Here is a 12,366-nt window from a genome sequence, read left to right on the forward strand (position 1 = left end):
ACAAGGGTCCTAGGAAGACGGAGGTAAAGAGTCAGAGGTGGAGAGGGAACTGTGGCTGTGAGAAGGACCCCACCTACCACTGCTGGAGGAAGGCGGCCAGGAGTTGAGGAAGGCAGGCAGCCTCTGGAAACTGAAAAGGCAAGGAGATGGGTTCTCCCATAGAGCTTCCAGAAGGAATCAGCACTGCTAACACCTTGATTTTAGTCCAATGAGACCCGTGACCTGCAGAACTATAAGATAATAAGTTTCCATTTTAACCAAGTGAATTTTGGCAGAATCTGTTTCAACACCAAAAGAAAACTAGTACAGCCAAGCGAATGGGAATGACGGCACTGGGCCTCCAGGCATCTTTTATGACACTAAATCACACTCGGGAAGCCCTGACAGTATCTCCTGGGTAGAGACCAAGAAAGCCATGCCCAGAGAGAACAGCAGGTCTACAGCAGGGGCTGCAAGGATATGGCCACAACGGGACCTAGAATTCTGAAGGGAAGCCAAGGGAAATGCTGGAGGCACCAAAGCTCAGGGAGGGAGACCATCTAACAGAATGTCTAAATACCAGCCTGGCGTGTGAGGGCAGAGTGACCACCTAGGAGTGACCGACCCAAATGGACCAAAACCATCAGATGGCCATCAACAAGCTCGCTGAGTTTTATTTTCATTTCATTTCATGGTTTCATTGTTTTATTCTGTGAAAACCAAGCTCTACTTGAGTAATTTTTACCTTGTCTTCTGAAAACACTTTTGTGCTTATTTTAACTAAAAGGAATATTGCCTTACATACATTCCTTTTTATTTCCTCTTCCCTAAATTGTTATCTTTCTACTCTATGACAGATGTATCTACAGTATAACCTATAACTCAAGTCTTTTACTTGCAGTAAAAGGTAATCCTGTGAATGGAGAAGACTTGTGTTCTGCCAGTTCTTTTATGCATTATCATTTATATAATCTTCTCCTTGAGCGGGCACTTTATAATAATATGAAATTTTTTTAATTGAACAAATTAGTATTTCTTTTGTTAATATGGACTTTGTCAACTAAATGTAGGATATAACATTTTAGAGATTTAAATACCATTTCTGTTTTTATTTGCTAACTTTAAATCCTCATCAAATGCATATTTCATTATGACCCATTGTTTTACATAAACGTAAAAAGACTAACCAACTGTCTTAAAAGGTAGTTTGTAAGGAGCTTATACAAAATCAGCATGAAGAAATTGTAGGTATAAATCATAGGACCAAAAATCAAAGTAGTTTCTTATTTTCTTCAGTAACACTTAAGCATGTCTCAGCATAAATGATTTCATTCTTTAAAAAATGAGTTGTGGGGCTGGCCCGGTGGCTCAGGCGGTTGGAGCTCCAAGCTCCTAACTCCGAAGGCTGCCGGTTTGATTCCCACATGGCCCAGTGGGCTCTCAACTACAAGGTTGCCAGTTCAATTCCTCGACTCCCGCAAGGGATGGTGGGCAGCGCCCCCTGCAACTAAAATTGAACACGGCACCTTGAGCTGAGGTGCCGCTGAGCTCCCAGATGGCTCAGTTGGTTGGAGCGCATCCTCTCAACCATAAGGTTGCCGGTTCGACTCCCGCAAGGGATGGTGGGCTGTGCCCCCTGCAACTAGCAACGGCAACTGGACCTGGAGCTGAGCTGCGCCCTCCACAACTAAGACTGAAAGAACAACAACTTGAAGCTGAACAGCACCCTCCACAACTGAGATTGAAAGGACAACAACTTGACTTGGAACAAAGGCCTGGAAGTACACACTGTTCCCTAATAAAGTCCTGTTCCCCTTCCCCAATAAAATCTTTAAAAAAAAAAAAAAAAAAAATGAGTTGTTTTGTGGAATTGTAACAGCTATACATGATGTCAGATGGGTAATAGATTGGGGGAGGGGATCACTTTGTGAGGAGAATAAGTGTCTAACTATTACATTGTTTTGTACACCTGAAACTAATACGAAAAATAAGTTGTTTTGAATATTGAAAAATATATGCAGATGCTAAAAGGAAAGTTTACAGATAGTTCACAGTGATTTCAGAAAAAGCCAATGATATGTTAAATGAAAAAAAAAACAGGATATACAACTGAACAGAATGGGAATGCTCGGCATTTACGAAATATAATGGTGGGGGGGTGGGAAACACACTAGAAGGAAGTAACAGAAGAATGATTTTCTCCTATCTCTTGATGCTTTCCTGTACCTTCCACATTTTATTTAATGAGCATGCATTGATTGCTCTTTCTCTTTTTACATTTTTAAATTAATCTGTACTCTTTGTAGCAATGCATTTCTTTCCTAATCAGGGGGAGAAAGCTACATAAAAAGCTGAAAATGGAAAGGTCAGTGAGGGTCCACTCTCAAGGAATTCACTAGCTTAAGGAAATGATGCGACTGAAAATATCAACAGCCTCAAGAGAAGCTGAGATGAATTCACAGCTGGGGAAGGAACAGAGAGGGAATTAGTGTTTACTGAACACCTACCACAGGCCTTCCACAGACAATTTATGCACATCTCACTCATTTAATCCTCAAAATAATCCCATGAGGCAGGTACTATGATTGTTTCCTTTTAACAGATACTGCAACAGAAGCTCAGAGCAAGGCCAGTACTCCCTCAGGGTTACAATGCAAGTGAGGCAAGCAGGACCTGAAAAGGGTTCCTTGGGCCCCAGCAACCAAGCTCTTATCCCTGCATGGCGCTGTCTCTTGGGCCAAAATAGGGGCAGTATCAACTCAATCCCAAATGCACGGGGTGGGGGGAAAGGTGTCACTGGGAGCTTCTCCATGATGGAGACTGAACCCCAGTCCGCCTTTGCCCTTCATCCTTGGCCTTACCCCTCCTCCAAGAAGTCCTTTTCTTTCCCACCCAAACTGTATCTACCACCTATGTCCTGTTGCAGTGAACATCCCAGGGGAGAAATAAGATATCCATCCAGCAGGGCCAAGCCACAGATGGACAGCACCCCACAGAGCGCAAAGGAAGGCTACCCAGCAAGCTGAACACCTGCCCAGCAGAGCCCCAGGCTAGGGACAAGAAACCACTGAGCGCTGCTCTGCACCCCTCAGGCCCCAGAGGGGCTGGCTCCTCCCGTGCCTTGCAGACATGCAAGGGCTGCACAAGGTCACAGGATACACGCGGCTCGTAAGTTGAAAGCACATGCCTGCTTTAATCAGCATAGTCTCTGGGCAGCAGGCAGCTCAGAAACGCCTGGTCAATAGCCTTCTACCTGGACAACTGTCAGCCATCAGATCCAACTGCCTGGTCTGCACATGTGCGCACACGCACTCTCACACCCTTGTGAGACTGTCAGCCTGCCATCCTTGGAGCCTGAGACAGTTTTCCAGTTACACAAATAGAGAAACTAAGACCCAAAAAAGCAAGTTCTCTCAGAAAAAGCCCCTGGGTAGAGCCCTGTGTCTCCAGGACAAAGTTGCATCGGGGTTGAAAGGCTGAATGGCCCGTAGCTTTATTGTTTGGCTTGTACTATGTTGGTAAATTGTTTGATTAATTGACAATAGTTAAAAATCAGATTTTACTTTAAAGTGCAGATTCGGGGCTCCTCTTTTTAAGGAAATCAGCACGTCTACAACACTAGGATTTTCATTCTCAAATGGCAAAATCAGCTAAACCTGTGGAACCCAGGCAGGTGTTAACACACTATGAGCTCCTGGGTGCAGGAAATATGTGCATCCCTACTGTGTGCTCAGCACCCCCCCCCCCAGCACAAAGAATGAATGTCCACAGAGACCTGGAGCCACAGAGGCGCTATGAAAATTGTGGCACGTAACTGGAAAAGCTTGTGTTACCCCAGATCCCCACCCCAGTTAGGGTAACTTCTGCCTAAGGACGCCCATCCTCCCCTGGCTACAGTCCACCTCCATGAGGGCACACAAAAGAAGTCTAAGGGTGGGGAATGCGGAGGCAGGGACTGCTGGTGGGACATGGCCAGACACCAAGAAGGACAAGGATTCCTCCTCCGGGACCTCAGTGGACACCAGACCACTGATGGATATCTGCCAAGGCTAGAAGCAGCAGTTCCCATAATAGGCAACACTAGCCTCACCCCACTCATTGCCACCCCAAAAACACACTCAGAACTTTGGATTTATATAACCACCTTAAGACATACTTGGACTTTCAGGCCCCAGAGCTGGGCCCTTCCCCCCTCTGCTGCATCCAAGAATAGGAGACTCCCCAAAGACCTCCTTCCAGCACAAAGTTCTTCCTAGCACGAGCTCCAACCTTCTAGACCCAGACCAGAGCCTTCACTGAGTCATGCCATCCTTGCAGGTACCCAAGAAACCCACAGCTGAACTAAAACTCATGGCAGGAGGAGGATTCTGGGCCCAGTGGACTAGGGGAGGAAGAGCTGGCCTGGAGCCCTCAGCCAGCTCACCTCCTCCCTACACCCACTGTCCCACCAGTTCCTCCTGAGAGGAATCCCCACATTCTGTGTCACCAGCTGTGTCCTCTATCCTTAGCACTCTTAGTGCGGACGCCATCTAGCCCATAGATATGAGGAGGAAGACAGATGAGAGGAAAAGGGACTTGGGCTGCGCAGATGTCAAGAGGCAAAGAGAGCCCTCACCAGGAAGTGGGCGACGTGGGGGAGGAACCCGGGTTCAAAGAGCCAGCCTCGAGCCAGGTAGCAAAGGAGGGAATGAGAGGAAAAAGCAAAGGGGGCCGCTGACACGAACGCTCCCCACCCTGCCCCCGGGCACCTGTTGCCCAACCTGAGGCAGAAGCTATGGACCAGGGTGGCCCAGGCGCCGGCTGGGATTACTGTGCAGCCAGGCCTGGCCCAACTCCACTCCTTTCCTGGTCAAACAGCGCCCACCACCGGCCCAGACGGCGGCGCCTCTGCCCGCCGCGGGTACAGCGAGAGAGAAACAGGCTCTTCCAAACCCGTTGGAGGAGCGCGGCAGAGGAACGCCGGACGAGGCACTGAGGAGGCTCGGGTCGCGAAATGCGGCCGGTACTAGGTTGTACATCGGGCAAGAAGACCGCGGGCTTGGGCGTCCGGCATTCCGGGATTGACAACGTAGGAAAACACCGGCCCATAGAAACCAGGGGATGTGCAGAGACACAGCTACCCCGTACGCAGACACGCCCACCCACAAACACTCGAGAAACAAAGACGGCCCTGAGCCACACACGCTTGCGCGGCCAGCACTGGGCGCACACACGCGCCAACCGAGATAGAAAGGAGCTGCACGACACCGCGACAGGCCCCTCAAGGAGCTCCGCTCGCCTCGCTCCAAACCTCTCCGCCCTGGCGTCGCAGCGCGGAGCACTCCTAGCGCCGCCGCTTTGGTTGGCCGCGGAGGGCGCGTGCACCGTGCGTGGCACCGCGGCTGCCCAGGTGCACAGGGGTCTCAGAGCGGCCAAGCCCGTCGAAACGCCGCGGTCTCCTCCGCTGCTCCACCTCGCAGGCCGCGGCCCGGTTACCCCTGGGCGAAGCGGCCACTCACCTTCCTGCACGGCCTGAAACGGGTTGTTGGCCTCGATGACCTTGATGGAGTAGGTGATCTTCTCGCTCTGCAGGATATCATCATTGAGGCTCAGGTCGGATACGGCCAGCTGGAACACCCTGTCGTCCTTGGCCGCGTTCTCCTCGAAGATGGCACCTGGAGGAGAGGAGGGGTCAAGACCCGGCCTGGAGAGGAGCTCTCCCTCCCCACCCCACCCCCACCCCTGCCTTGGTCATGGTGCTATCAGGACGGCTGGTTGCCCCGGGTGGGAGTTCTGGACTGGCCTTTCAGCATAGTTTAAGGCTCTCCTTGGTCGACCAGCACAGGAATATGCCTCTAGTTTACATGTGCACACAGTTTACGTGAGTTACACATGCACGTCGCACATGCTGCCACCAGGTCGCACACGTGTCTCACAACCAAGGCACCACTTCATGACCTGGCCATGCCCCACATGATGCACTGAGCCAAGCTGGGGTGGCTTCAGGTAGCACCCAAATGCCCTGACATGGCCCCATGTGTTCCCAACCCAGGAGCCAGAAAGTTCCCCTGTCCCAATCCCAAAATGGGATGACTTATTTCTGCCCTGCACATTCCCCTTTGAGTGGAGCTGAGCAAGCTGGTCCAGGGTGGCTTTTCTGTGCCAGAGGACTTCTTTACTCAGGGTTCTTGAATAAAGGCATCTCAGTCCCAGCCCGGCTCTGGCAACACTGCCCAGCCTGGTGCCCCGGGCTCCGCCTTCTGCTCTCCATCCCTCCCTGCTTCATCCTGCATGATGTTGGGGGTGGGGAGCAACTGTCCCCTAGACCCCTGCCTTCCAACCCAGCAGGGCTGAGGAGCCCAGAAGGAGCAGCTCTGGAAAGGGCCTTCTAGAACCGCCAACAGTTCCTCCAGGGCGGCCTCCCGCTGGCCTTTTTCACGCTTAGAACTGCCTTGGCCCACTCTGTGCTTCCCACTCGCCAGAGCGTGGCCCTGCAGCCTGGGCAACTCTGGAGTCCTCCCCACCTAGCCAGGCCCCTAGGGTCCCCACGGCCCCAAGGCTGGGCCCGATGATCCCCTGAGCTGTTGACTGGGCAGGAGGAGGGAGGCCCCAGTTCCACGTTACACCAGAGCCGCAATGCTGACCATGAGACCCGAGCCCCCACCCACACCCACCCCGGTGGGAAGCAGTTTTGACGCTGGCCCCTGCGGGGGCAGGGGTGGGGCGATAGGGGTGTGGCGGTGCAGCTCACCAAACCCAGGCCTAGTTCTCACCACTCCTCCCCATACCCCGCGCTGTCCCATCATCCCTGCCTTCTTACACTTCCCAACCCCCAGTTTCTCAGTGCTCGCTGGTCTTCCCCAACTTCCGGAAAGGTGACTGCAGAGGGGCTCCCCCAAATCACCTGCTGTCAGCCCCCCAACCCAGCCCAACTTCCTGGGATTCCTCCCATGCCGCTACCAACTCCCACACACTCCCCCTCCGCGCGACCCCTCCTCCTCTTCTCTAGCTAGTCTTCTCTCCCGGTTCTCTCCCTCCATCCATCTCTTCCCGCTCAGTGCACACACACACTCCTCCCCCCCACCCTTCGCCGCCCACGCTTCTTCTTCTCTAGGCTCTCACCACCCGGACCGTCTGCCGGCCCCCAAGACTTGGACCACATGAAACTCTGGGACTGTCCAGGTTTCGGCTGCAGTCGCCACAACCAGATACACACACACACCCACACATACACCGAGAGATACACAGACACACACCAGAGAAACAGGCAGACACTGTATCCACTCTAACAGGCTGACAGTCGTGCACTCACCAACACAGGCTCAGATGGCCCCACAAACCCCAACGCCCTCTCGCAGTGACACCACACGGTGCCAGGTGCACATACAGCGACACACGCTGACAACACCCACCTACCCACATTCACACACGGTTCCTGTTGGGCCTCTTTTGATTCTGCCCTACCAACTTGGTGAGACCCTGGGGCCGTGTCCGCCCCCTGCTCCTCGCTGCTCTAAACTGCGCGTAAGGGTTGGCACGAGCCCGCCGACGGCCCGCTAGGGACGCGGGTCTGGAAGCGTGTACAGCCCCGGGCTCCCCGCAGCCGCGGCCCTAAGTGTGGACAGAGGCCGCGGGGCCCCGCGCGCGGATTGAAGCCCAGGGGAGCGGCGAGGAGCCCGCGGGTGCTCGGCGCGGCCCGTGCACAGCTCCTCCGCGGGGCGGCGCGACGCGGCGCGGCCCTTCCGGAGAGGACCGCTCGCCGAGCCCCTCGGACCCGGGAACCGACAAGTTTGGACGCCGCGTACCCCCCGCGTTGCTGAGGCCCCCACCCAGCCTGAGTCCGGCCGCCTGCCGCGCTCACCGATGTGGATGATGGAGTCGGCCCGCACCGACACGCACTGGCATATCCAGGGGAGAAGCCACAGCGTCAGCGCTTCCATGTCCCCCGGGCGCGCGGCTCATCCGCCCGGGCCCGGGGCGAGGCCGAGGGCAGCGCGGAGCCGGGAGGCGCCCGTCCGGGTGCAGTCCCGGGCAGCTCCCCGGGAGAGCCGAGCCCGCCCGTGCGTCTTCCCCCGCACGCCCGCCCCTGCGCCCGGCGCCCGCCCTAGCCCAGCCCAGCCCCGCGCGATCGGGCGCCCGCTCCGGCTCCGGTGGCGGCTGCGGTGGCGCTGGCAGCCCGAGCCCAGGCCGGCGCGGCGGGGGCGGCCGGCGGCGGCGGTGTTTCCCGCGGCTCGGGCGGCTTCGGAGGAGGTGGAGGCGGCGGCGGCGGCGGCGGCGGCCGGGCCGGCGCGGCGGATCCCGGCTCGCTGTGTGTCTGAGCCCCGGCGAGGAGCGAACTGCGGAGGACGCCCCCTCCCCTCCCCCTCCCCCTTGACTCCGCTCCCCCTCCCCTCCCAGCCTGCCTCCCGCCCCTCCGCCCTCCTCTCGACCACGTGACTGCGGAGCCTCAGCCTCGCCGCGCGGAGCTCGCCGGCTCGCAGCTCGGAGGGGGCTCCGGGTGCTCCGCGCTCCCAGCCCAGGGGACGCTCGGAGGCTGGCACCGCGGCGGGGACCCGCCAGGGCTGCGGCGCGCAGAGACTTAGCGGCCCTGGGCCTCGCGCGCCCCCCCACCCACCCAAAGGCGGGAGAATGGAGAAGGGTTGGGCACGGACTGCCCTCAGAGGGTCCCGGAGCGCCCTGGCGCCCGCCGACCTCAGCCGCGGAGCGTCTTGACCATGCCCCCCGCCTCGGGCAGAGAGCCCCTAGCAGAGCGGGACCAGGGGTAGCCGGGAGACAGACGAGGCGGAACGTTGAGCTGGGCATTGGGATGCAAGGGGAGTCAAAGGGGAGCGGCCGCGACCCCTGTGAGCTGTCACCGAGCAGAACGGGGACCGCTGACTGGAACCCTAGCTAGCCTCGCGGACCTCGGCCGGCGCCCATCCCCCGCCCCGCGGGCCCCGCGCTCAGCCGGGAGTCCGGCAGGAGGCTCGGACTCTGAAGCCCAATTCATGGCCGGAAACCGGCGCAGCCGTGACCGCGGCGCCTGGACGTGAGGAGCCTTCCAAGAGGCCGGTGTGCTCAGACTCCGAATCTGCACGGAGCCTTCACGCGCGAGCCCGGGCGGAGAGCCGGCTTCTCGTGGCCAGAGCCAAGCGAGGCTCTCTCCGCAGCCTGGTGAATGCCTCCAGCCGGCCACCAATTTTAGCGTTAAGTTCTTTGGTCTCGAGCCGGGGAGGAGGTGGCAAGCCGGACCGCAGCTCACCCCTTCCTTCCACCCCACCCTAGCCCAAGTCCCAGAGAATCTAGGCTCCACGTGGCACACCCAAGATTTCAGGGTGACAGCTGAGCTTTCCTAGACCGGGATTCCACAGAAGGTCGGTCTGGGCGCGCCTGGCAGAGCCAAGTACAAGGGGTCGCTCCCACGGGCCCGAGGGATGCCCCTTGGCCCTGTGGATGACCCAGCCCCAGGCCCCTGCTGTGCTCCAGGCCATGCGCTGGGTACGGGGTATTCCAAGAAGCTCAGCGACATTCCTTGCCTGGAACTCCCCGCGCAGTGAGAGACGCAGACACCTAAACAGATCTTTAAAAGATGTGGCTAGGACCCTGAATGAGCTATGTGTGCACAGGCACATCCTGGGTCTGAGACGGCCTAGGAGGAAGAGCCAGGGATGGCTTCCTGGAGGAGGTGATAGTTCTAAAGGCTGAGTGGGAGTTACCAAGAAAGAAGGAGGGGAGTTTTCCAGGATTAAATGCTCATTAGCGAGCCAAGGCAGGAATAAAAAGAAGTGTGAGTGTGTGTGTGTCCCAAGCTGTGAGCCTCAGAAGAGTCATTGGCAAATTTTACTTTGGAAAGGTGGGAAGGAGGCTGTGCAGAGGGGGCAGAAGCAGTGAAGGCTGTCCTTGCAGTAGTTGATGGAGCTGAGCTGGGTGGGCAGGGGCAGCCTGGTGGAGAGAAGCTGGGTTGGAGAAATCAAAAGGAACCACAGGGGCAGGCAGTGGCTTCCAGGATGAGGGGGCCAGTGGGTGAAAAGAGAGGAAATGACTGTACCTGCAGGAAGCTGGGCTACCTGGATGAGTGTGCTTCCCCAGAAAAGCACTTCCTCAAGAAACCTGTCTTTGGGGCCTTGAATTATAAAATATGCCCCACCCAGGCTCTCCAAACGCCCATGCCTCCATTCTCATTCTCTCAGAATTCTACCATTCACTGGCTGAAAAGTTGTAGGGAGAAGGGAAATAAAGGATGGTTTTTATTATATAACAATTTGGTTCCTGTGGGGACAGTTTCCACCCTGGAAGGGCTGTGGGTGTGGTCAGGGGTCAAGGACTCCCAGACTCACTTGTTTGGGCCCCAGCAGTGTGTTAGTAGAGTAAGCATGTGATACTTCCAACCCAGTGAGATGTTTTCCTTGATGCATATTATGCTAGGTAGAGTTATCATGATTGCAGTGGGACAAGCCTCAAGACCCCCTTCCAAATATTAAGAAGGCAGCCCACCAACGCATGCGTGCAGTTTTGGAAAGACTTCTATCAGTTTCTAGTTCAGATGGTGAAGTGGATGATGAGGTCCCTCTGTTTTGAGACCTGAGGGTTACAACTCAGGTTGGGACCCAGCCCCCACCCCCAGAAGCAGTTGGCCTGGGCAACCTTAGCTCCTGTCCTGGGTACCCCCTTCCCTTCCATCTTCCACAGTGTCGGGTCCTTCACCATCCTCAGATGCTCATCAATTAATGCTCATCCTCATACACTCCCAAGCTAGGCCAGTTTCCTCTGCCAGACTGGAATGCCCTGGGTACCCCCTGCCTGTCCACAAGGGCACTCTGCATAGGTCCCATTTCTCCTAGAGCAGGGAGCAAGGCCCAGAGATCACTGGAGCCCTCTGCACACCCACCTCTAGGCAAGACAATTTGAATCGTCTCTGCCATGTAAAGTTTGGATTGCTAGATTCAGGGACATAACTGGGGCTTTATCAGGCTCATCAAGTCCCTAACTACTTATTGATTCTGGCCAGTCCCATCCCTTTAAGCCTTGAGGACCTCCGGGACTGCAAAAACTGCCTTCCCAAACCCAGGCTTCTGGGGAAGCAATTCTACCCAGTGAACAAGTTCACCCCTACTGTAACATTTAGCTAAAGAAGATAGATTAGCAATCTCGGGGTCATGCGATGCATTCCCATTTCACAGAGAGGAAAACTGAAGCTCAGAGAAAGGAGGGACTTGCACAAGTCTCCTGGTGAGTTGCTGGTAGACCCAGGACTCAGTACTGTTGGTTTGCTCCTCACTACACAAAGGTGTATTCATAGAAATTAAAACTGAGTCAGTAAATCCTCCTTTTGCACAGAGTTCAGCCAACATAGATGGTTGCTTTTTCTAAAGAGATTTTGTTACACTGATTCTCACTACACTTACCATAGGCAGGCACTGTGCTCAGTACTCTACGTCTTATCTGAGACGGTATTCCCATTTTACACACAAGGAAATTGAAGGAGTGTGCAAACAATAAACAGGGTCCATTAGGACTCTCACTCCTAGAAGCTAAGAGTCTGCTGCCAACGCTGCAGATGGGATGTCAAGGCAAAGAGAAAGGCATGGCGGTCCACTTAGAAGCTGCAATCATTGTAACTTAAAGCTTTCTCTTTCCAGAATGGCAGGCCTCTCCTTCCTCTGTCGCCTTCTTTCTCACCCCACCAATAACTGAACTAAGGAAGGGCCAGCTGGAGTCCTGACCCTGCCAGGGACCTGTTGCCCTGGCATAGTCCCTGAGGAGCTGCCTGCTCATGTAGAACCACCAGTGCCCAACACCTGCAGAGGTGCATCCTCCCCAGTCATGTTCCTCCTAGACAGGCCCCAGACTAGACATGATACCATACCCTAAAAGACTGCCTGACCTCCTCTCTCCCCACATAGAGCCCACCTGGGATTTCTAAGACAATTCAGCCCAGGACCCTGCATGAGGGTTAGTGCCAGCAAGAGAGACCAAGGCCCAGCCAGGGGTTTTCTCTGTAGGCTTTGGCATGGAAGACCAGCTCTCAAGTACGCAAAAGGGGGCTGACCCCAGTCCTGGTGTCAACCCCCAGGGAGAGGCTAGCCAGCATCTTAGAGGGAGCCAGGCTTGGAGCCCTGCAGCCTGAGTACCAGGCTGGGCCCAACCCCTGGGCTCCAGGTAACCCACCTTCTCCCAGGATCTGAGCTCAGGAAATTCCTCTTAACCCACCAGCATTTAAAAAAAATAAACCAAAAAAACCCAAAAAACTATTTATTGCTCATTTCACCCCTTCCTTCAGTAGCTGCCTTTGGCTCTTCTGTTGTATGTTAACTGCTCACCTCTACTTTGTCTTCCTTACCCCTTTTTGTCAAATTCTTTCATCTCATTTTTACTGTTTCTCAGCTTGTATTTATTTGATTTTATTTTCTTTTGTATTTCTATATTTTT

The 12,366-nt window shown here is 55.2% G+C and overlaps 1 protein-coding gene across 1 annotated transcript in view; it reads right to left on the reverse strand.

Moving 5' to 3' along the window:
* Positions 1-8,044, reverse strand: part of GRID1 (glutamate ionotropic receptor delta type subunit 1) — a 702,359-nt gene extending 694,315 nt beyond the window's left edge. The window contains exons 1-2 of the mRNA XM_074339722.2: positions 7,820-8,044; positions 5,478-5,633 (exon numbers count right to left, since the gene is read on the reverse strand). Coding sequence (XP_074195823.2) covers positions 5,478-5,633; positions 7,820-7,898 — 235 coding nt within the window. The 5' untranslated portion in view covers positions 7,899-8,044. The remainder of the gene's footprint in view (positions 1-5,477; positions 5,634-7,819) is intronic.
* Positions 8,045-12,366: the final 4,322 nt, after the last annotated feature.

The sequence above is a fragment of the Rhinolophus sinicus genome, chromosome 15, assembly GCF_057876585.1.
Source record: "Rhinolophus sinicus isolate RSI-liver-muscle chromosome 15, RSI-T2T, whole genome shotgun sequence".
Lineage (NCBI taxonomy): Eukaryota > Metazoa > Chordata > Mammalia > Chiroptera > Rhinolophidae > Rhinolophus > Rhinolophus sinicus.